Source organism: Leptopilina boulardi, unplaced genomic scaffold (assembly GCF_019393585.1).
Source record: "Leptopilina boulardi isolate dan_hultmark-lab unplaced genomic scaffold, ZJU_Lbou_2.1 LbouV2_137, whole genome shotgun sequence".
Classification (NCBI taxonomy): domain Eukaryota; kingdom Metazoa; phylum Arthropoda; class Insecta; order Hymenoptera; family Figitidae; genus Leptopilina; species Leptopilina boulardi.
Genome location: NW_026137682.1, coordinates 1,308,561 through 1,332,528, shown reverse-complemented (window position 1 = coordinate 1,332,528; position 23,968 = coordinate 1,308,561). Strand labels below are relative to the sequence as shown.

Sequence of the window (23,968 nt, the reverse complement as noted above, 5' to 3'; positions counted from 1 at the left end):
AGAATTAGATACATTTAATATAATTAAAATTTCTAAAAATAAATTAGACAGAATATTGCAAAATGAAGTCACAATGAAAATGTGTCATAAATCATCATTTCAAAAAAATATTTCAAGTTCAAGAAGACATGAACATTTAAACTTGAAGAAAGATTGGGATCGGATCCCACAAGAGGTGATCAATCAAAATAATAAATAATTAAACTAATTGCTTACTCTCGGCAGTTACAACAATTACATTTTAATTAATTTTAATTTAGGTAAGAGATGAAGTTTTGAAGTTTTCAAATCAAAAAAAAATTAAAAAATGCGAAAATACTTGTCCTTGTAAATGCACTCAGGAATTAATTCAATTATATCACAATGCACAATTGCTTCGAGAGAAAGCCGAAAAATTGGAATTAATTGAAAATAAAGACAGATTTGAAATCAATAAAGTAGTAGAAAAGTTAGAAATAAATGACAGTCATGAAAAATCGGAAATAAATAAAAATAACAATAACGATTATTACAAAAACATTTCAATTTCTAATGTCTTAATGACAAAAATGAATGATAAAAATTTTAATGCAAATGAATTGAGAAATTTTTCTGAGAAGGTAACAGAAAAATTAAAAATTCATGCAGAATCAAATTTTCGAAATGAAAATTACTTCACAGAATTGAAGAAAAAAGTTCAACAGATAGAAAAAATTATTGAAAATTTTCAACCCCAGGGAAAAATATTTGAATTAAAAAATGAGCAACAAACAATAGACGTAGCCTTGATGAATCAATCACTATTTTTAGAAGAAAATGACTTGTGTAAATTTGAAAAAAAAATTCAAACAATATTAAAATGCAAAGAAGAATGGATAAAAGAAGATGAATCTTATGATCTAGAAAGAACCAAAGCGAGACGAATTGAAACTCTACTCGTTTTAAAATCTATAAATCTAATGGAAAATTATATCGATGAATTAAAATTTCAAATACAATAAATTACATTATGAAATATAAAGAGATTTTCAAAACAAATAATTATATAATGAAAAAATTTAACGAACAATTAAATCATGTTAGATCAATTATTAATTTGTACATATAATAAATTCGACCAAAAAATAAAAAATTTTCAAAACAAAATTAAATAAAAAATGTTGTCTAGTTTTTAGAAAACTTACAAATCAGTATCATTTAAAAGATCATCGATGCCAAAACTAAATTTCTTGCCAGGCGTCACAATGAAATCTGGAGTCGAAGTTCGCGCAATATCCTGTTTTCCAAATTCTTTCAATCTTTCATGAAGCGGTTTACAATTTGAAATTAATAAATCAAATTCATCTATTGATTCATCTTTGTCAGTGCATTTTAGCTTCTCCAGAGGGATATTTATTGATTTTCGAATTCGTCGCTCTTCTTTAGTAATTTTCACTTCAGGACTTTCAAAATTTCGTGAACATTCACTTGAAAAATCAAACATATCAGATTCATCCGTAAATTCATTTTCATCTGGAATTATTCTTCTAATATTATCATTATCAGATTTTTGAAAATTTTCCATGTTTTCCTCATTACAATTTTCATTGTCAATTTCTTCATTCACAATGACATTTTTATTTTTCTTCTCTTTATGAGAAAATTGAAAACAATTTTGTTTATAATCTAAAATTTGAATATCATCTTTTTCATTTTCTTCGTAACTAAAATTTTGCCTGTCAGTTTCTTCAATTTCTTTATTATTATCATCATCATTAGTTCTATTAATAGAAATTTTTGTACTTCTTATATTATCCTTGGATCGTTGAACAATTGGAAGAAGTTCTAATAATGAATTTTCAACGTCTACGTGATCCGTTGATTCGTTTTCTTCGGGTTTAAATTTCGATAAATTGAAAACATTAACTGATACATTATTTTCGTTTTCATTGTTTTGAAAATTCTTATTTGAATGGTGAGCAAATCGAAGACGCTCCAAAGATGAATTAAGAGAATCGATATCATCTTCAAAATTGTTTTTATCATCATTTTTGGAAACAGAGACATTTACAATGTCAGACGCACTAGAAACGGAATTTTTAATGTCCTTTATTAGATTTTGAACATGTAATGTGCGTTCGAGAGAAAAATGCGTATGATTTTTGTTTTTCATTGAATCTTTGCTGTTCACTTTCTTCACAGAATCTTTTTTAACATTTGTTTTTTCTCCAAAATCTTGGCGATTTATTGTTTTCAAAATAATTTTTGAATCATTTTTTTCTAATGTTTTAACTTTAGATACATCTGGGACAATCGAATTTTCAGGATTCTCAGTATCTTTAAATAGTTCTTGACCAAACAAAAAACGTTCCACTGAGGCATTAATGCGATCAAATCTATCCATGGAATCATCTTGATCGTAAGATTTACTATTCAATAGATTGGAAATATGCACTGATTGTTTAAAACAATTTTCTGATATCTTATAATTTGTTTGAGGTTCTGGAGACTTTTCTTTCTCAAAAGTGAAATTGACAAGGTCAAATTTTTTTCTTGGTTTTTTAATAGCGAACACATTAGGCGATTTGATCATGGAACATGGTTTCTTCTTATAATCGACGGCATTCTTATGGGAATCTATAATTCTTTTCAAAGTGCAATCTAAATTTTTTGATTCATTCATTAAGTTGATAGGATGAATTGGCGAATTTATTGAATTAACTTCTTCTTCGTTTTCTAAATTTACAATTCGTTTTAAAGTTTCATTAAAATTGTTCATATGCATGGAACAATCTAATTCAAAATTAAATTCAGGTTCTAATTCGAATTTAGACTTTAAATCAAATTTATATTCTAAATCTATTTGAGGTTCCAAATTGAATTCATATTCAAAATCATTCGTTTTATGATCTGTATTTTGGTTTTCCGGAAAACTAATATTCATTGCTTGTGATTTATTACAAATTTTTTCTGACATACTTTCATCCTCAACTTCACTGGGAAAATCTTCGGGAGTGAGTTCATTGAACATTCTCAAAAGTGAGCCATTTAAAATTCGATTTAATCGATGAGCTTCCAGGTCCAATTGGGAACTATTTATTTTACAATCATTATCGGATTTAATTTGTTCACTGTCAATGACATCGATACTTTTTTTCTTTCGTTTTGGAGTAATAGTCAATGCATCGAAAGAATCTTCAAGTGTTTGCATATTCACTTTGACAAATTCATCAATTTTTCTGTTATTTGCAACTTCGGTTGTTTTCGGTTTTCTCGGTCGCCTTTGTGCTTTTTTCTTCACTTCAGTTTTCTCCCCTGTTTCATCTTCAGTCACTTTAGCTTTCTTTCCTCTAGGTTTTTTTGGAGGTTTCTTTTTTTTCGCCAATTTTGCATTTTCAAATTCTTCAACTAAAAGTGGATAACATTTTTGAAATAAATGCTGCGGTTCCAAAGTTGCAAGTTCTGCGGGTGTTGCTTCTGGTTGAGGATCTTCAGTATCATTTTCCTTATCAGAAGTACAAGCCAACGTCATTCCTTTAAAAATGCCCTCCTTGTCCTCCCACACAATTTCATAACTCGCTATTCCCTTAATATTACGTGGTTTCTTTATTTTTTCTGGTATTAATAAATTCCGCATTGTTAAACGTCTTTCGTCGGGTATTTCTGCAATATTTCGTACCTGCCAACGCGTCAATAATGGTAATATTTTCGCATAGGCGTATTCTGGTTCCCATAGTACATACATTTCCATAAAAGTCTGTAATTACAAAATTAAATTTTGTTAACTCAAATATTTAATGTAAAGGGCATTAAAAAAAATAAGGATAACTAACAAAATTATAATTAAAATTGGTTCTGAATTAAAGGAGAAAAATTAACTTACAACAAATTTAGAAACATCCGGTATTTTCCATTTTAGATCTAAGTTTGAAGGAACTGAATCTTTATGAAGCAAAAATTCATTAATCAATTCTTCATTCGGGAAATTGTCTACAAGAAGAGTTTTCTTTCTTATACTGAGTTCATTCGATATTAAAATTCTTTTTTCTCTGAAAATAAAAATAATATTTAAAACTAATTTTCATAAAATATCCAATAAATTGCAAATAAATTTTAAAAAATATATTTACTTATAACTATCATTGCATTTTGTTAAAGTTCCACAATCGCCACATCCAGACTTAATATGTGATCTCATTTTTCCATTATGTCCACATGTTGTGCAAATATTAGGATTTGACAATTCACTTTCCATTCTCGTAAAAGTAGAATCAGTTTTCCAACTCTTCATTCTGCGAATAAAAAAAAAATAAAAATAATGAAATCAGAAAAAATTTTTAATTAAATCATTCAATTATTACGGTATCACATAATATACCTTTCTATTACATTAATTTCATTGACAACTTTAAACAATTTAAGAGCGGCTTCTTTGCCAACTCCATTTACACCATCATCGTAATCACAACCACAAAGTAGAGCCAAGGCTATCATTTTATTTCTTCCTAGATTAAAAAGTCGTTCGATTTTTTCGATAGTATACTCGTCAATAGAACCACCTGTTGTTCCACGATTTCCTTGAGCACTTGTGCAAAAATTTCTATAGACAACTTTTGCTCCATAAAGAAAACAATCGCTGTCTTGGCTAATACATCCATCTACAAGCTTTAATTAAAAATTAATTATTTTTTGAGTCACAAATATGAGTAAATAATGATAAAAAAAAATATATTTATTTTACCCCTTCTGCATTTAATAAAGCACATAATGCTTCAGCTTCGCCTTGTCCACGAATACATGATATTCCCATATATTTAAGCATTTTTTCACATTCCTTGAGAATTTTATTAAAATTACTTCGTCCACCTTTTCTGTTAGTTTTCTTTTGTGTTGGACCATTTCGAACTTCATTTCTTTTTGCTATTGTTTTATGTTTCAAACTTGGCGCTGTTCCTTCTAATACAAATACCGGATATATTTCATTCATAAGCAAATAAGCAGTTCGGAAAAAGAGATTCCTGTTTCATACAAAAGAAAACAATTTTTGTAATAAAATTTTATATGTACATATTATATTTAACAAAAAAAAATTATTTGTCTTCTAAATGCATTCACCTTTCTTCAAAAAATAATAATAGAATTATTTACAATCATTGTAATTAATTTTTTTTAACTAAAAGTTTAATGATTTACGTGAAAAAGAGAACCAGTAAAAAATTTAAAGCGATGAATTTCAAAAATAAAAACATTTAATGCTTTTCAACTGAATGTAACTAAAAAAATTTTACACATGAAAAAGTACAATATTATTTTTTTATAAAAAGGTCAAAATACAATTTCAAATTATAAACAGTATCAGTAGGTAAATAAAAACGATAAAAAATCAACTATATATACAAACTTTAAAGAAAGGTTATGTTAGTTAAATGCCGGTTTTATGTGCAAATTTTTCTAAGTTAACTATTTAATTTTAATACATTTAAAAAGATATAATAATTTAAGGTTTTTTTTAACAGAAAAGTTATAAAAAATTAACTTACCGAAGATGCATTTTTGGTTGAATAACATTGTCAACAATAGATTGGGAATCAACAACCCAACCACTTAAATCAATGGCAATTACTTTTCCTTGAAGTTCATATAATGGCTTTCTCTCACAAGATGGTGAAATAATATTCCACAAGTCTTTTACACCCATATTGTATTTTTTATATTGTTTAAATCCTTTTTATACTACAAATACCATTTTTAAACTGTTTTGTTTAAGGCCTAAGCAGAATAGATTCTTGAACGGGAACGCAATCGTAAACGGAAACGTAAGAATGTGTAAGAGAAGGATAGCAAATATCTTTATTCTTCTCTCACCCATTCTTACGTTTCCGTTCACGATTGCGTTCCCGTTCAAGAATCTATTCTGCTTAGGCCTTAACTAACGAACGTCACGACACTAAAGCCTCTAAAGGTTTAATTAAAAACTACATTTTAAAATCCTGTTTTATCGACAGTGAGGATAACATAACCTAAAAACATTTCGTCAGCGGTTCCCATAAGGTAATTTTAACACATGCCTACGTGGAACAGTGGAAGTTAACTGGCATATATATATATTTGTGTGGAAAAGTAATTTCACTTTCTGTCAATTAGTGTAATGGCTTTGTTGATATTTCTGTTGTGTCAATATTGATTTTGAACAATGAGTGACACGATTCGAAAAGTGAAAAATCCACTGCTTTCTGCAGCAGGACAAGGAAATCCTTTTGATAATTTTGGGGAAAATACATTACTTATGCCAGTAACGCCCACAACACCAGCTGTTTTGAGTGATGGTGAGATTTTAAATATATTTTTTATTGTGAATATAAATTTTTATAAGTTTACTATTTATTATTATGAAAAAATGAAATTCTATTATCAGAATCAAAGATATTTATCATTGTCAGAAGATAAAAGATTTTCTACGTCAATTGCGCAAAACAAACAGATGGAAAATAAATCTGTCGGTACTGCAGCTTTAATGGCATTTAAAATTTAAATCCTATATCCAATTTAAAAAAAGGATTAAGCATATTTTTATACTAAGATGTCATAAAATTTGTTTTGTGTTTTATTATTTGCATAAAGAATTTTGTTTAAAACAAGTGAATAACCATTTTTATGTTATGTAATTTGGGTTCATTTATACTATATATGTATATGTGCCATTCCAGGAGTTTTTTAGCACTTTTCGGAGTAACCTTTCCAAATTAAATGAAACATTTTTTTAATAATATTTATTAATATAAAGGTCCAAGAAAATCACTTTTTAAGTAAAAACAATTGTTTATTTAAAAAATACAACAATAAATAATGCAAAAAATTCACTTTTTTCCTGCAACTCCAAATAAATTGGTTTAAAGATCAAAATTTTCCTTATCTTTCAAGCTTTAATACCGCACAAGAGACATAGAGTCCGAGAAAATATTCAACTCACAATTTTTTAAACAATGTTTGTTTACTTTTTTGTATTTTATTTACTGTGAAACGTCTGCTAAAGCTGCGCGCGACGTTTGGAAGTTGTCGCTTTCCTTATTGAGCAGAAGCTCATTACACTAGCGTAGTAGAAAGCATGTTGTGCGAAAAGTGAGGTTATGTTGTCATTAAATGAAACGTAAAAATTTCTGGTTATCACATTGAATGGTTTTTAATTATCTACTTTGCAGTAAAAAATCATAAAAAACATTTTTGAAGGATGAAAAACCTCACTTTCCACACAACATGTTTTTTACTACGCTAGTGTAATGAGCTTCTGCTCAATAAGGAAAGCGACAACTTCCAAACGTCGCGCGCAGCTTTAGCAGACGTTTCACAGTAAATAAAATACAAAAAAGTAAACAAACATTGTTTAAAAAATTGTGTGTTGAATATTTTCTCGGACTCAATGTTTCTTGTGCGGTATTAAAGCTTGAAAAATAAGGAAAATTTTGATCTTTAAACCAATTTATTTGGAGTTGCAGGAAAAAAGTGAATTTTTTGCATTATTTATTGTTGTATTTTTTAAATAAACAATTATTTTTACTTAAAAAGTGATTTTTTTGGACCTTTATATTAATAAATATTATTAAAAAAATGTTTCATTTAATTTGGAAAGGTTACTCCGAAAAGTGCTAAAAAACTCCTGGAATGGCACATATACAAACATTGGATATAAATATTTTATTAAATATTTTACATAATAATATATTTAACATATATATAAATTATATTTTTTTATGAGATTGAGATTTAATATTTTGTTACATGTTTTTGTAAATTACAATAAGTAGAAAATTTAAATTAAAAGATTAAAAAAAAAATTTCTTAATTATTATAATACATTAATGCGAATTCAATGGTTTATATTTTAAACTTTTTATAAAAATGCCAAAGAAAATTTGATGAAGTTATTTCTATATTTACAATCATAATATATAAAAATTAAAATCTTGTTCTTTCTGGCCTTTGTTCAGGAGATCCAGATCCATATCTTTGTGTAAACGGTAAATCACGACTTTTTCTTCTTTTCACACAATACATTATAAGTAGGACAATTAAAATTAATAGCAATATTAAAAACAAAACACCCATTACAATTGCAATAATTTCTCCATCCGACAAGTTGTCCCATTCTGAAAAATATTTTTAAAAATTGTAAAAATATCGATATAAGAGGTCAATAGCGACTAAACGGAATATTTATAAATTGTTTTTTTTTTTACCTGTAACGTCTATTCGTCGATTATTATAATTGCCATACATATCAACAGCAGATATGTCAACTGCTTGATGGCAGCAGGTTGCATAATAAAAAAATGTTACTTGATTGGTTGTTCCACTGACATAATCGGTACGAGCTTCAAGTCCGTATGGAGATGAGGTTACTTGTTTTAGACCTATATCAATTTATATTATATAGGAAAAACATTTAATTTTTTTTCAGTCATTAAATATGTACATAATATAAGATAGGTAATTTGTGCTCATTTAATAGAAAAATGGAAATACCTGAATCCACATCTTGTACAGTTATGTCTACGCTCCAAATACTCTTTGAGCATTTATCTTCTCTCAAATGCCCTCCACAGTTGTTATTAAAGTAATACTTTATTACTGGCCTCGTGTCATCAACCTTCTGAGAATAATTTTCTATTTTATACGTTTACGTCTCATTTTATTGGAAATTTCAATAATAATAATAATTTTTTTTTTCAAATATATAATTTTTTAAAAAAATATATTAATTGAAATTATTATTTTGTTGCAGCTGTTGGTGGTTGAAATTTAATTAAATTATAACTTACTCGAAGATTTGAATTTTGTATGTAGAAATTTGCTGTTTTCTGTATCGTTTTTGGTTGCGAACCTTGAACGAGAACACTAAGTGTTACAGAATGAACATTGCCTGATATTCCTTGTGGCGATAATATTTCTACTGTAACTGATATCAGTTGTCCTGGACTCACTACGTGGCAATATGCGTTTGGTAGAGGTGGACTTGAAAAAGAAAAGAAATTTGAAAATTAATAATTTGCATAGACTTGAAAAATCATAGGTATAAAAGTTTGTACAAATAGTTAAAAAAAATTTGTTTTTTAAATTACTTTGAGATATATAATCTTGTTTTGAAGCGTGGTGAAATTGCTCCATAACATAATACTGTTTCTGTGATAAGATTATTTCTCACATCGAAAATTATTCTAAATATTCTTTCACCTGGTCTTATTATTAAATTAGTATCTGAATTAACGTCGACAGTTACAACTTTCTTTTGAAAAAAACTATCACTTGCGTCTCTTGTGAGATCTTCAAGTTCCAAGGATTCATGATTAATTCGATCTTCTATTTGTGGAACAACTAATATCTTTTTAAATTTATTATTGTTATTATTCTTGGTTTCTTCATTGGTGAATTGTGTTTCTGGAAATACAATTCTTGAATCTAAATTTGTCGATTGTGTTAAATCTCTCAGGCTATCGTCTTTTGAATCTATGTAGATAAATTTTTGTTGCTTCAATATATTTGAAATATTCATCCATTTCTGAAAGATGATAAAATTTTTAATTATAGTTTAAAATTTTTATATATATATATATATATATATATATTATGTTACCTCTTTTTCTTCGTCTGATGTTTTAAAATGACGAGTTTCTTCATCATTGTCATTAATATCAATTGATCTTGAAGAAAATTTAATTGAAGATTCATTATCAGTTCTCATTTTATCATCTGTATTGTATGTAATTGGTTTTTCGACTATTTCCTGCAAAAGATTTTTTTTGTTTTGTTTCAGCAAAATTAAATAAATTTTATAAAAATTTTTTTTAATTATATTATTAGATGAATTGACATTTTATAGTTATCTGCGAAGTTTTTGATTCGATCATCAGATAAAATTATATATAATTAAAAAGAAACTATTTCTATTTCTATATTTTCAAAGCAAATGTAAAATTGTTGTTGTTTTTTAAAGAACGTCACGTTTTGTTTACCTCGACATATCTGCTTTCTGCAACAATTTCTTCTTCTTCTTCTTTGAACTCTGAAAATATAAGAAATGAATGATTATTTTTCCCTTTATTAATTTTGTTTAATTATATCTACAATGTGGTGAAACTTATACAATTTTCAACGAAAAGATTTCATAGAGTTGAGTGCCTTAGAGTATTTTTTTCCTATTTGTTAAAAAATGGGGAAATGTTTTTTTTTTTTTGCAAATAATTTCTTCTAACAACATCAGAAATGAATGCATTGCATATAGTATACGTCAGCTTTAGCGTGCATAACAGTGGCCAAAGGGCAATACTACTTCGCATAACAAAACGAGTTTGTAGGCTTAGTGCCAAGAGTAATAGCAGTTTCTTGTCGGATTTAGCACTATCAAGTGTACAGTTCCCGCGCTTCGAATAATCAACAAAGTTAATGTTTCCGATATAATAATAAAAAAAAATATATATATATATCTCGTGTCTTACGCGTGTATGTGAAGTTAAAGCAAAAAACTTGAAAACAATTCTTTTAATCATCATTCAGTTAATTTTCAAAATGGATAACAATAGAGTGTAAAGTTTTCTTTATTTTCTTTAAAAAATGATTAAAACGCAATTTGTAGAGCTTCTGTTTTTTTAAGTAGCATGACTATTGACCTTGAAATTATAGTGTTTAAAAAAAATATTTTGCCTTTCAGATAAATTTTTTTTTACTTATGAAATTAAATATTTGTTATTTATGAAATAATAATTGTTTAAAAATGTAGATATTTTAGAAATCAGTTATTTTAAAAAATAATTTTCCTAAAAAGTAAGTTACTTTGAAAAATTTTTTTTTTCCAACGAAGCTGAAGTAAGTATGCAACGTTTATGAGAAACGATTTTTAAAGAATTTAATTTTTTTAAATGAAAAATTCTATAATTTTTCGTCAAAAAAATATTTCTTGTAATTAGTTTTCATTAATCAATAAATTATAAAAAAAAATATTTTTTAGGCAAAAAATTATAGAATTTTTCATTTAAAAAAATTAAATTCTTTAAAAATCGTTTATCATAAACGTTGCATACTTCAGCTTCATTTTTTCCAAAAGTAAATTCTTATTTTAAGAAATTATTTCTTCAAACTCATTAATATTACCTTTATTATATTAAGACTTTTTTTATTTGGTTATTTAACAATAGTGTTAGTGTAATTAATTTTATTAATAATACATAAAATAAATTCAGTTAATTCTGGTTAAGTTGGACTTGAATAAAATTCAATTCTCTCTCACTGAAGTTCTCGCAATAAATTTTTTTTTACATAGGTATAAATTAATAATATAAGATTTGTTCGTTGAGATCTCATTTAACCAGGTTTAACTGTATTTAATAATATAATAAATTATAAAACAAAATTAATAATAATCTCACCGTTTGTTGAATTTTCATTGTTTTTAAAATAATTCTTTTCTTCTGTCTTAGAATCATTAAATATCGTGGCTATAAAACGATAATTTGAACTTTCACCTGGTTTGAGTTTAAGACACCACTCACCCAATGGAGGGTTGCGCACATTCAATTGCAACCCCTTAGTTTGTGTCATGCGCTTTAAAGAACTCATCAAATCCGATATTTTTCCATTTTCATTCCATTGCAACAGTCTTTCTTGATGAACTGCAAAGAAAATTCTTTTTATTACAACAATACATAAATAATTCTCTTTGTTATTCACAAAAATAGTCATTAATTTTATTTATAACATATATGTCATTAAATTGTTTTTAGTTGTAAAAAAAAAAGTTACCAAGGGGGTTATATTCATATCTATATATATGATTGTGGATGACGTGTCTTACATGTTTTCAAGATCACATAGTGCTTTTATTATTATTATTAATAAAATATCAATTGTTGAATATTGTTGTGTATAGAAGTGCCTTTTTGGAATAATTGAGTTTTCATTATATATTTTAAAAAGAGAAGTCTTATAAAAATTATTGACAATTCGAAATTTTCTTCATAGAATTTCAAGGTAGGAAGAGGTATGGACGTAGGAGTGTACATACTTTCTGTATAGTAATAGATGAAAAAAAATGATAATATGTGTTCTCAATTACGTAAGACTTGGGAAGATGACATATCGGGTTTCACTGAGAATTTTTTTTTTTCTTTATTTTCCTTGCATGAGTCAATGGTGTATTCCTTAAATATATGATTTGGATTTAAAAAAGATTGGATACGAATGTTGTCATTATATTTTGTAAAAATTAAAAATCCCTTTGTTTTAGTTTCTTAACATTGTTTGGTGTAGTATTTTAATTATAGAAATAATTTTTAGTTTGTTACAAAATTTTAATGCGAAGTTAATAGAAAATTGAATATATAATTTTGGATCTTTTCTTTATATAGAAAAAGTATAGAATAAATTTTGGAAAGAAAGTTTTGTTTCTCATATCCGTTGTTATTATTTTTGACACATATTGTTATAGTTAGAAATTTAATAGAAAGTTCAAAGCTTTTGTTTCCATTTTTCAAAAATGAATTCATTTTCGAAAAGAATTTATGAATCTGTTGAATATCAATCAGGCAAATCTTTCTGAAAACTATGAATAATTCTATTCATGTACATAGTTTTCATAGTTTATATTTTCATTGGAACAGGTGTGATTGCATTGAGGTTACTTAAGAAATGGACTTTGGTTTATTATATGTTAACATTAATTTGTTTCTATCTAATCAACATTGGTTCTGAACATCGTCGAGAAATATTAACTTTTATTATTATTTAAAAGAAGATAAGTCATCTTGTAATTTTGATAGTCGAGATTTTTTTTTTTTTTTTTAATATTTTATATTGTATGACTAATATTTACTTAGTTGCAACAGTTGTAGAAAGTCTATAATAGTTTAATGATTTTATTTCAAATAGTTATCTTTAAACATTAATTCACTTATATGTTTAACAAACAAAAAACTTACAATTTACAATTTTTTAATTCAGAAAATCGAAAAAATGAATGGACCCACTTCAGCATTTGCTAGTTTCTAGATTTAAATATATCTAGATATAAGTGCAGTCGATAGATTTATTTTTAGAAACAACCTATTTTGCGTATGTATTCAATGAGAGAAAATTGCTACAAAGACACACGGTTAGATTATATTTTTTCATTTTTTGAAAAAAAAACTTTATGACTAAATAAATAATATTTCTTTGAAATATTTTTTTGGGTTTAATTTTTTTTGGAAAAAAATTATTTTAAATAAATTGATTAAAATAATGTTGAATTATATAAATAATAATTGAATTACCTGGAATTTGTAGATCGAGTTTTGATAGATTTCCCAAAATAATTATGTTAAGATTGTCTACAGAATTTTTTACATAAAATTTTTTTTCTATTGATTTCGTTAAATTTTCTTCTTCAACGAGTATTTCCTGAAACAATAAAAGAATTTAGATCGAGTAATTTAGGTATACAATTTAAAAATTTTTTTTTTTTACTTTTGCAATAATTAAACATTAAAAATAAAGAATTAAAACAACAATTTTTTATGGAACTCTGGACAAAGAAAATAGTTAAAAAAATTGCATAATAAATTTAAAAAATAACAGTTCACAGTGAGGTGACATTGACTCCTTAAATAATATAAACAAACTTTGATTACTTGTGATAGTGATTGTGAAATAATTCTAAACAATTTGCGAATCTCTGCGTCATTTCTTTGACCGTATTAAAAATAACAAGAGAATTCTGTTTCTTGCATAATTTTATAAGAAATCAATAATATTGTCATTTAGTTTGTGTTATATTATATCAACTTTAGATTTTTTAATCAAATAATCAATTTATTTTCTATTTAATCGTTTTTTGATTTTCTATTTTTTAATTTAAAAATTTCTAAAATTAATCAATGAAAATCAATTAAAATTGAAAATAAATTAAAATGTATTGTAAGTATTTTTAATTGAAAATTCGGGATTTATTAAACTTACATAAAATTTGTGCAATTGTCCTGAAATGTTTGTGAAATTTTTAAAATTCAGATTTGTGTCGTTGATGAATTTCATCTCCTCCGTTAAATTTTCTTTATCATTTGGTATATTACAATGAACAACAAAATAGATCTGTAAAAAATATAATTTTAGATGATATTGATTCTGTTTTATATTTTTACATTTAAAAAAAATTCTATTTTTTACCTCGTCTTTTATTTCCGCCGGAATTGTAGTTCTAGAGAGAAAAGTGCTTTTGTTGTTGATAGGAATTGAGACAGTAACTAAAAAAATGCAATATTTTTCATTTTTATATATTATTTTGTAGTAAAATTTGAATTACATTATTATTTTTTTTTTTTTTTATAAATTTTTGAACCAATTTTATGGAAATTAAAATCTTTGGTAATTTAATGTACATGTTAGAATATCTGCAGTAATGATACATAATAATAAAATAATAATAGAGAATATTTTAAAATTATATTTCGTATATATTTTATATTATAATATGTATATGATATTCAGAGAGTGTGAAAATTTACTCTGCATTACTAAAAACGTTTTTTTTTGTTTTTTATTATTCACTTATGAATTGATTCATGATCTAATATTAGATGAACGATGAACCTCACACAATGTGAATAAAAAAGTTAATCGATATTGGAAAAGATGATTAATAAACAAAAAACTTGTTGATAACAATATAAAACCAATACTATGATCATCTTAACAATACATAAAATTTATAAATATTTAAATTTTTAATTGTAAAATTTTAATCAACGGAACTACTCAAATTTGTGTAAAATATATAAAACTTTTAAAAAATTAAACATTAATATTTTTAAATTAAGAATTATTATTAAAGTGAAAAAATTATTTTTAAATTTAAATAACATTAAAAATTAAAGAAAATTAAAATTAAATATGATAGACATTTTTTATAACATTTTTCAAAAAAATGTAATGATTATTAACGTCAATTTGTATTAAAATAAAAATTTTATATGAATGACGCTTATCAATTTGTATATTAAAAATAATACGCATGATACTAGAACATTTAAACTTTATTTTTTTGTTTTGTTGAACTTGTGCAATTTGCAATATATTTGTCTTAACTACAGCTATCAGACTTATTAATAATATACTTGAATCATTATTATTCTCTTAGCAAAATGTTTATTTTATAGTTAGGAAGTGATTTATGATCATAAATGATACACTTCTTCTCTTTCAAGGAAATTCGATAATCGTATTATTTCATTCATTGATAAACATTCATTATTAAACCGTATCCTTCTTTTTTTTTTTATTGTCACCTGTTGCATTTTCTTCATTAGTAAATGTCCACACAAAATCCATAAAACGATTGTTTCCTTCTTCTAAAACTTTTGCAGTTTTTTTCTCGATATTGTACCTTCATTAAAAAAAAAATCAATTTTGTAATACCTTTATTTTGAATTGAGGTTCATTTGCAAAAACAACAAAAAAAAACATAGTTTTTTGAAAATTAGACAAAAAATTATAATCACATTAATAATGGAATATAAAAATTTATAAACAATAAAAAAATGATACAATGAATAATTAAACAATAAAAATTTAAATTTTATAAAAATAATCAAACCTCGAACATTTCATTTTTCCCAAGAAAAATTCTTGGGAATTAGTATCAAAATTTTCATCAACTGATTGATCAATTTTTCTTATTAACTTTTTAAGCGGTGCATTTTGCTCAATTTTGTTATTTAAATATCTTCTAAATTTCCTATAATCCAAATCATTAATCGAGGAATTCCATCCCTGAATAATACACAATTGCACTGAAAAAATGAGAAGAAACAAATTCACTATTCGCACGAACATCGCGACTATCCAAAAAAATGTAAGAAACTGACTAGTTATTAGTTATCAGCTCCTATTTATAAAGTCCATAGTTGAGTTGACAAAAGACAGTTCGTGTTACATTGCGATTCTTTGACGTAAAAGTAAACCTGGGTGTCGACGAATTGCATTGCACAATTGGTCTTTTTTTTTATTTCTTTGTGTAGTTACGTGTACCAGATTGTAATGTGTAAGTTTGACATAAGACAAGCATCAAAAGAAAAGGAGAAGAAGAAGGGAAACAATATTCTATAAAAGGTGCTTGTTATCTCATCCTGTTATGATTGTTGTCGAAAGTAGTTGAAATTTTCTCTCTGGATGTGCCTTTTTATCAGATCAATGTCGGTTCCAATATATGTAGCCATAGAACATCCGGTTCAATATTGACACCTTGATGAAAGATTCTTTAAGAATTTAGGTTACAGCCGAATTGCTTAAGATTTTTTTTTCTTTTTTTGGAAAATGCGCTTTTGTTTTATTTTTTTTAAATTATACACTATAGAAATATGAAAAGTCTTATCTTTTTATTATTTCATGCGTTTAATTTGATCAGTAAACTGGTTTTGTTTATAATTTTATTTATTTTGTTTTCATTGTATATTTTAATAATTTTAATTTAAATAAAGAGAATTATTTTAACGTTCTATTTTCATTATTTACAGATTTAGTACCAGAAGCACCTTCTGGAACAAATTTAACTAATCCATTACCGGCAACGATAAATACAACAGTGGATTATTCATCTGGGAATACATCTTCTTTTCCAGAAGTACAAAAAACATCAACACCCCAGGGACAAAAACAAAGTTATTTTACTTCTATTTTGTCATCACTGCCAAATTTATCGTTGTCCTCAATTACGGGAGATAATAATAAACAGGATCATCATCAAGAAGTTGAACAAGTTACACAACATGTGGATCCTTATGGACAAAATCCTTATGGTCCTCTTGCTGGATCAACAAATTTTGTAGCTACAAATCCATACGATTCTCGTTTGCCGACATTCGAATCAAATCCTGTTGCTCCTCAACAATTGCCACCACCTGCGACACTCCCTCCAAGTGGTGGTGAGTATAAAAATTATTCCTGCTTCTTTAATTGTATACAGTATTCACTAAAATTGCCAAATTAAAAAAAAATTTAATAAATAAAATTAATGTTTAATTTAATATTTTTTTTAGGCGCAGGATCGTATCGACTTGGCAGTCAAAAACGATTGAAATACGCACCACCTCCAGATTTAACATCGAATACATCAAAACAATATCCCGTGCCATCGGCTCCAGTTTTTTCACCGCAATTAAACACTCCACCCCCTCAATTTTTCAATCCAAACGCATCTCTTTCAAATGAAATTTTAAATTCCCCATCATCGCAAATTAGCACAAGTGCTTCTTCGAATCAAGAAATTGCCATTCAAAGTCCTTTCAGTAATAGTCCCTCTGTAACACCCATTAATCCCGCGAGTTTTCAAACTTCAATTATTAAAAATCCACCAATTTATTCTTCAAACGCTCCGCCGAAAATTGGTGTATTTTCTTCAGCACCTGAAGCAATTCCTGCACGAATTCCTGAACCTCTAACGCCACAGAATACACCCGCAGGTACTAGTTTTTCCGGTTTTGTCGCCTATGATAAACAATCGCCGTTCGTTTATTCCGGAAGTGAGATCACTTATTCTTCACCTACTGCTTTCAATACCATAAACATTGAACAGAAAAAAGATTTCTCTTTTAATTCTGAAATTCAACAAAATTCTTCTGTCACTGTAAATGATGATAAAACATTCACTCCAATTTCTGCTGCGAAAGTCACTGAAAAATTGGAGCATTTAATAGCTGAGCAAAAAGAGGAATTATCCACGCAAAAATCAAGTGATTTATCATCAGAAGTTTCTGAGATTACATCAAGAATTTTATTGGAAGATAAATTAACCGATTGTAAAAGAGATTTTACAAATTTGACGAGTAACTTTGATCAAAGTGGTAAATCATCAGAGATTCTTACGGAAATTGATTTAAACGCACCAATTTCGGAAGTTTCTCTTCAAGGACCTGAACAAAGTTTTAGCAAAGATTCAGTAACGAATTTATCAACGGCTAGCTTTTTCTTGGATAATGATCAACATCATTCAACGTTGAATCAATTACCTGTTGATAATTCAAATCTCTATAATCCTTTAGCTTATTCGAATCAAGTTTCTTCACAATTAAACAGTGTTGATCAAAATCTTTATACTGGGAATTCTTCAATTTTGTCCAGCGTTTCGAATGATCCACTTGAACAGGTGCCTCATTCAAGCTGTAATGTAAATCAAAATTCACAGCATACTGTTCTAAATCCAATTTACGGAGGTTCTGCTCATACAGCTCCCACATTTTATAATCCAAATCAATTTACAAATCAATTCAATCAAACAGTGAATGATCCCTTTGCCAGTTTATCGTTTCCTCAATATAATGCCAAGAGTTTGAATGATAATAAAACTCATGTTGATGTCACTTGTGGACATTCGTTTTCGTCATCAATCAGTAATCTTCCACAATCGACAGGAACAGCGACACTCAATCCCATTCAAACATCAGTGAATCCTATGAGTCGAGTGACGCAAGGCACTGTGCCACCGAGTCTAGAAAATTTGGTGAGTCATAAATTTTATTATCAATAGATATATTATGTGAATCTTATGATGAGAAATTTTTATTTATAATATTCGTCACCAAATAGTAGAGATGATTTATTGGTGAAAAGAATTTCTTTTAGACTTTTTTTCATTCAAAATTTTTTTTTTAAATCTATCATTGATTGAAATTAACATTAATTGAAGGTTCTAATTTGATATTTTCTTTTATAAAAATTAGTATTGTTTGAAATCACTATTGAAAAATATATCATATTTATTATTATATTATTATTATTTTTTTTGTTATTTTTTTACTCCCAATATTTGTTTTAAAAATAAATAATATGTAATAGAAATGGGTTTTCTAAAAAATGTATTTAAAAAAAATTATTTTGCTTCACACTTATACTTATTTGAATTTGAATTTTTATAAATTTTATGTAATTATATAATTATAAAGTTCATTAAAATTAACAATTTATAAATAAAGTTAACAATTAAAAATTAAAACTATATTCTAATTTCAATTCGAATTAATTTCAATTTCTGATTGTTTCATATAATATTGAAACATAAAAAATTAATAATAATAATATTTATTTTTATTATTGTTATGATATTATATAATATGAGAGAAATAAAATGAAAATATAAATTTTCAGGCTGCTGGACCAACAGAAAAACGAATGCAGTACAGACCAGTATACCACCATTGGTTTTTCCGAAAGGAAGTCGAATCCAAGGTTTTATGGATTCCATTTTCTATGCATGACAGTTTGCATCTAGAGGAAGTACATAATTCAAATGAAATCAGTCCGGAAACTAAGGTAGCAACCGACGGTGGTCGTTACGATGTTGATATTTTGAGACGTGAAAGAACTCCAGTCTATTGGCCAGGTTCAGCAACGGAAGTAAGAAGATGTTCATGGTTTTATAAAGGATCTTCCGAATCGAGATACACGCCTTACGAAGAAAGTGTAGCTGTAAAATTTGAAGAAGAATATAAACAAGCGTGCAATAACAGTTCTTGGAATCGAAAAATTGACTTAAACAATGGAGAGTACATTATTTTTCACAGTCCCACAGTCCAAGTTCATTATTTGGAAACGACCTCACCGGAAATGGCTGTTCCAGTGAGTACATGTTTACTTTCTTTTTTATTATCAATTATTATAATTTTATTATCATATTTTTCCAATTTTTTCTTTATGTTTTAAGTATCATTTAATTTTTAACAAAATATTTAAAAGTTAAATGTTTAAATTGCCTTATCAGTTTATTAAACATATTTAATTCAGAAGATTTAATCAAACAGATATAAGAAGGATTATGTGAAAAGTTACATTCAAGTTTTTTTAAAATTATTTTTGAAATAAGAAGTTATTTATAAAAATGATTCGTATGAGTAATTTCTGATTGAACTTTCCTCTTTGATAAAAGAAACAAAAATTATGATATTAAATTTAAAAAATAATTGAAATGTAAAATTAAAGAGATTAAATATGTAATGAACTGATTAATATTTGCACTTATTTCACATCATTTACGTTAATTTTTTTTCTCTTTTTTTTTCTAATTCTTCATTCATTTTGATGTAACACTCGCACGATTCTGTTCGAATCCTGACCTACTCAGGGTTCAGAGGACAGTACATATTTACAGGGAAGTAATAAGAGGCCCAGGGTCGTGAAAAGAGGAGTCGATGAGTTTCATATCGAGGAAGGTGAGCCAGAAAAAGTGGATCATCTATTATTTTTGGTACATGGAATTGGCAGTGTCTGTGATTTAAAATTCAGATCTGTAGAGGAAGTTGGTAAGTTACTTGATGAAGTAAAAAAATTACGAAATTTTTTTTTTCTTTTTTCTTAAATTTTTTATTTTTTATTTCAACTTTTAATATATTTTTTAACAGTTGATGAATTCCGAAGTATCTCCTTGCAATTAGTTCAATCACATTATCGATCAGCAAGCGATCAGGGTGTAGTAAATAGAATAGAAGTTTTGCCAATATCTTGGCATGCAACATTACATTCAGAGGATACTGGAATCGATAAAAAATTACAGGCAATCACATTAACGAGTATACCAAAACTTCGTCATTTCACAAATGACACGTTACTTGATATTCTCTTCTATACGAGTCCTATTTATTGTCAAACTATCATGAGAGCCGTGGGCAGCGAGTTAAATCGACTGTTCTCTCTGTTTAACGAAAGAAATTCAAATTTCGACGGAAACGTATATTTAGGAGGACATTCACTTGGAAGTTTAATTCTCTTTGATCTTCTTTGTCATCAAAATCCACCTCCAGAGGAGAAACTTGACGATATTAAAGAAGTAAGTAACTTTTAAAGATAGTTTAAAATTAAATTAATTAAAATAAACTGGAAACAAAAATTGTGCCTAAAATATTTCAATTAAAAATTTGTTCGTTAAATTTTGGAATATTCAAAAAAAAATTTTTTTGATAAAATTAAACATTAATATGTAATTTAATATTTGTTAATCTTTGTTTAAATCAGGTAAATCATAGTAAAAAATTTAATTACTCTATTTTGTATTAAGAATTTTCGTTTTGTCGTGCTTTTTTTTAATGAATTACAAATATTCAATTATTGTCTTTTAGGAAACTGAGTGTGCCGGATCCGAAGCAATAGCTACTGTCAAGAAGAATTTGAGCAGAAAAGTGAGTTACGTTATGGGTGCGGCTGGTACCGGACAACCTTATATTCACTATCCACAATTGACATTTCATCCACAAGCCTTTTTTGCTCTCGGAAGTCCAATTGGAATGTTCGTGACTGTCAGAGGTATCGATACACTTGGCGAGGATTTTACTTTGCCAACCTGCCCGGCATTCTTCAACATCTTTCATCCCTTTGATCCTGTTGCCTATAGAGTTGAATCTCTCATCAACCCAGACGCACATAAATATCGACCTAAACTCATACCACATCATAAAGGCAGAAAACGAATGCATCTAGGTTAGTGTAATTAAAAAAAAATTGAATTTATTTTCAAGTATGTTATTTCTTTTATTTTATGATTTAATAAATCTTAAAAATTAGCCAACGCAAAGATTTTTCTACACATTCGACTCAATAATATTCTATGAATTGACTTTTGGAAAATTTTTATACATTTGTTAAAAATTGAAAATTTTGATAATAACTTCAATCATTTGAAGATTAATTGTTTGAAGATAATTTTAACAATTTAATTTAATTTTAATTATTGGAGTGAATAAATGATTATTATTATAGATAATTGGTAACAAATAATTTTGATTAATTTTTCAGAGTTGAAAGAAACAATGGCTCGAGTCGGTGCTGATTTGAAACAAAAGTTTTTGGATTCTGTTAAAAGTACTTGGAACTCGGTCTATCAATTGGCAATGTTTCATAAACCAGATAATCAGACTTTTGAGAAGGAAATCGATAAAGTTGTTGAAGAGCAATTAAATCATTCACCAAGTGAACCTGAGGTGCCAAGCGAGGACGGTGGAGATGATATGAAAGTAGGAAATCTCAATGGTGGTCGAAGAATCGATTATGTACTTCAAGAAGCGCCTTTCGAGTACATAAATGAGTACATATTCGCACTGACGAGTCATGTTTGCTATTGGTTTGTTACTTTTTTTTAAAAATTATATTTCTATTCTCCTTTCTATATAATTAATTTTTAATTAGGTACTTATAAAATTTATTAAAAATAATTTATTTTAAATTTGGTAAAGAAAAAATTATTCTTTAATAATTTTGTTTAAAATCAAATTTGATTTAAAAAAATTGAATAATTTTCGAAATATAATTTTATAAAAATAATATTTTTTTTTTTAGGGAATCAGAAGATACGATGCTGCTGATGCTTAAAGAAATATACGGTTCAATGGGCATTCAGGCAGATGCTCAAATGCCGCAGAATATTACTATTGAAAGAGTTTCCGCTCCATCGACACCGGGACCATCGAATTTGTATCAAAATAATTTAACGTCACCATCTTCCTATTTTGGTGTGGATCCAACTGCGCCTATAAGCAACAAATCCGTCGGTCCTCCACCAATAACGGGTTTTATTCGGAAATCGTGATCGACACCATCTCAATTAATGTATCCGTCGAAAAGTTCAAAACATTCCTAATTGGCTAAGGAAAAAATATGCGGATGACGGAATTCGATAATCAAACGACTACAGAGTAATATATGTATATTGGAAACGAGATAAGTATCATAAGTTAATATTGTGATAATATTGAATTGAGTCATTCAAATATATTCAAAGTGAAACATATATTAAATAGACAATTAAATTAAAAATTTTTATTTGAACTAACCTATATCAATGAAGTGAAATTTTATATAAATAAAAGTGAAAAAATATATAGATACAAACTGAAAAATATAAATATATGAATTAAAGAATATAAATATATATATATATATGATATAGCAATTATAAATTTATGCAATAAAGACACAAATATCAAATTGTGTGCGAGAGAATGGGAAAGTGTGAATTAATAAAAAAGAAAAAAAATTGTACATATTAACAAAAAAATTTTATCTGTACCATGCTTCAATAATATTATGTTTTTTTTTATATATATATATAATTGGCATGTTGTACATAAAATATTTTTTAATAAATCATTGTATTCTTGTAGAAGTCAAAAATTTTGTGTATCCTTTTGATGATGGTGATTTTAAGTAGAAAAATTTGCTAGAATTGATAGCTTGTTTTAGGCTTACTTTCGTGAAAGTGGAATTGATCCGTTTTGCGTTGAGATAAAGAACTTAATGAGCAGCGTTACGTGTCCGCCCGGATCGTCGAACGGGCGTCACCTTATCGCTAGGGGCTACTCTCGCTAGACTTGTTGGAGGGGGAAGGGGGTGCGAGTTAAAAAAAAGGGGGAAAAAATGCTTCGGCACATGCACAAGCAGAGGGTATCACGAAACGCTAATTAATTGCGGTGCAAGCCTCGCCGTTGCTGCTTTGCATTTTGCGTGCGATTCGTAAAACTACGTGGCTGTCAGCTTGAGCGAATTTCATGATGATTTATCGCAACTCACGTTTTTTTTTCTTTTTTTTTTTTTGCTTCATTGCTTTTGTTTCATTCTTTGTTCTTTGTGACTATCTCTTTACTGATTAAAGCCATTTAAATAAATTAGAGGATTACAATATTTTTAATGATTTATTTTTGGATATAGATTTCATTTATTGAGTAGAAATTTAATAAATTTTTTTTTCTATAATTTTTTTTAACAAAAATTCTTTTATCGAATAAAATAAATTATTTTTGACTTATGTGGTTATGACGTGACATTTTTCGCCGGTAAAAAAAAAAATAGAAATGAAAATGACACGTCTTTCCCATCAGGAAATGTGTAAAAGATCTGAAATACAGGATTCTATATCCAATACGGAGAGAGAGAAAGAGAGACAGAGAAGCTCCTGAATAACGAAATGGACATTTACCGCATATCGCATTCCGTTGCTGAAATGTTACGAGAT

At 27.0% G+C, this 23,968-nt stretch overlaps 3 protein-coding genes across 4 annotated transcripts; 1 reads left to right on the top strand and 2 right to left on the bottom strand.

Moving 5' to 3' along the window:
• Window positions 1-1,048: 1,048 nt before the first annotated feature.
• LOC127291473 (flap endonuclease GEN) lies at window positions 1,049-5,757 on the bottom strand. The gene is made up of 6 exons (XM_051320640.1): window positions 5,499-5,757; window positions 4,700-4,976; window positions 4,337-4,623; window positions 4,089-4,250; window positions 3,842-4,007; window positions 1,049-3,715 (listed from the first exon to the last, which is right to left on the bottom strand). Exons 1-6 carry the CDS (start codon window positions 5,654-5,656, stop codon window positions 1,160-1,162), a joined length of 3,606 nt encoding a protein of 1,201 aa, XP_051176597.1. The 5' UTR covers window positions 5,657-5,757; the 3' UTR covers window positions 1,049-1,159.
• Window positions 5,758-6,020: 263 nt separating this feature from the next.
• Window positions 6,021-23,130, top strand: LOC127291471 (SEC23-interacting protein-like). 2 transcript variants are annotated; one of them, XM_051320638.1, is made up of 9 exons: window positions 6,021-6,284; window positions 16,494-16,901; window positions 17,016-18,475; window positions 19,120-19,590; window positions 20,120-20,270; window positions 20,370-20,794; window positions 21,084-21,441; window positions 21,757-22,081; window positions 22,297-23,130. In XM_051320638.1, exons 1-9 carry the CDS (start codon window positions 6,152-6,154, stop codon window positions 22,544-22,546), a joined length of 3,981 nt encoding a protein of 1,326 aa, XP_051176595.1. In that variant the 5' UTR covers window positions 6,021-6,151; the 3' UTR covers window positions 22,547-23,130. The 2 variants fall into 2 exon arrangements, with proteins under 2 accessions (XP_051176595.1, XP_051176594.1); XM_051320637.1 differs by having other exon boundaries at window positions 20,093-20,270.
• Window positions 7,677-16,425, bottom strand: LOC127291472 (uncharacterized). The gene is made up of 13 exons (XM_051320639.1): window positions 15,575-16,425; window positions 15,267-15,364; window positions 14,149-14,225; window positions 13,942-14,073; window positions 13,257-13,383; window positions 11,376-11,618; window positions 9,966-10,015; window positions 9,587-9,736; window positions 9,075-9,511; window positions 8,775-8,967; window positions 8,479-8,605; window positions 8,193-8,366; window positions 7,677-8,102 (listed from the first exon to the last, which is right to left on the bottom strand). The coding sequence occupies exons 1-13, from the start codon at window positions 15,811-15,813 to the stop codon at window positions 7,912-7,914; spliced, it is 2,238 nt and encodes a 745-aa protein (XP_051176596.1). The 5' UTR covers window positions 15,814-16,425; the 3' UTR covers window positions 7,677-7,911.
• Window positions 23,131-23,968: the final 838 nt, after the last annotated feature.

Coding starts and splice junctions, on each gene's coding strand:
- LOC127291473 (XM_051320640.1), bottom strand. CDS start 5,656: ATGGGTGTAAAAGACTTGTGGAATATTATTTCACCATCTTGTGAGAGA. Junction 4,624..4,699: donor CTTTATTAAATGCAGAAGGG/GTAAAATAAATA, acceptor TTTTAATTAAAG/CTTGTAGATGGATGTATTAG. Junction 4,251..4,336: donor GAAATTAATGTAATAGAAAG/GTATATTATGTG, acceptor TTTTATTCGCAG/AATGAAGAGTTGGAAAACTG.
- LOC127291471 (XM_051320637.1), top strand. CDS start 6,152: ATGAGTGACACGATTCGAAAAGTGAAAAATCCACTGCTTTCTGCAGCA. Junction 6,285..16,493: donor ACCAGCTGTTTTGAGTGATG/GTGAGATTTTAA, acceptor CATTATTTACAG/ATTTAGTACCAGAAGCACCT. Junction 19,591..20,092: donor CACCGGAAATGGCTGTTCCA/GTGAGTACATGT, acceptor TGACCTACTCAG/GGTTCAGAGGACAGTACATA.
- LOC127291472 (XM_051320639.1), bottom strand. CDS start 15,813: ATGTTCGTGCGAATAGTGAATTTGTTTCTTCTCATTTTTTCAGTGCAA. Junction 11,619..13,256: donor ACTCGATCTACAAATTCCAG/GTAATTCAATTA, acceptor TTTTCTTTGCAG/TTCATCAAGAAAGACTGTTG. Junction 10,016..11,375: donor CAATGAAAATTCAACAAACG/GTGAGATTATTA, acceptor TTATATTTTCAG/AGTTCAAAGAAGAAGAAGAA.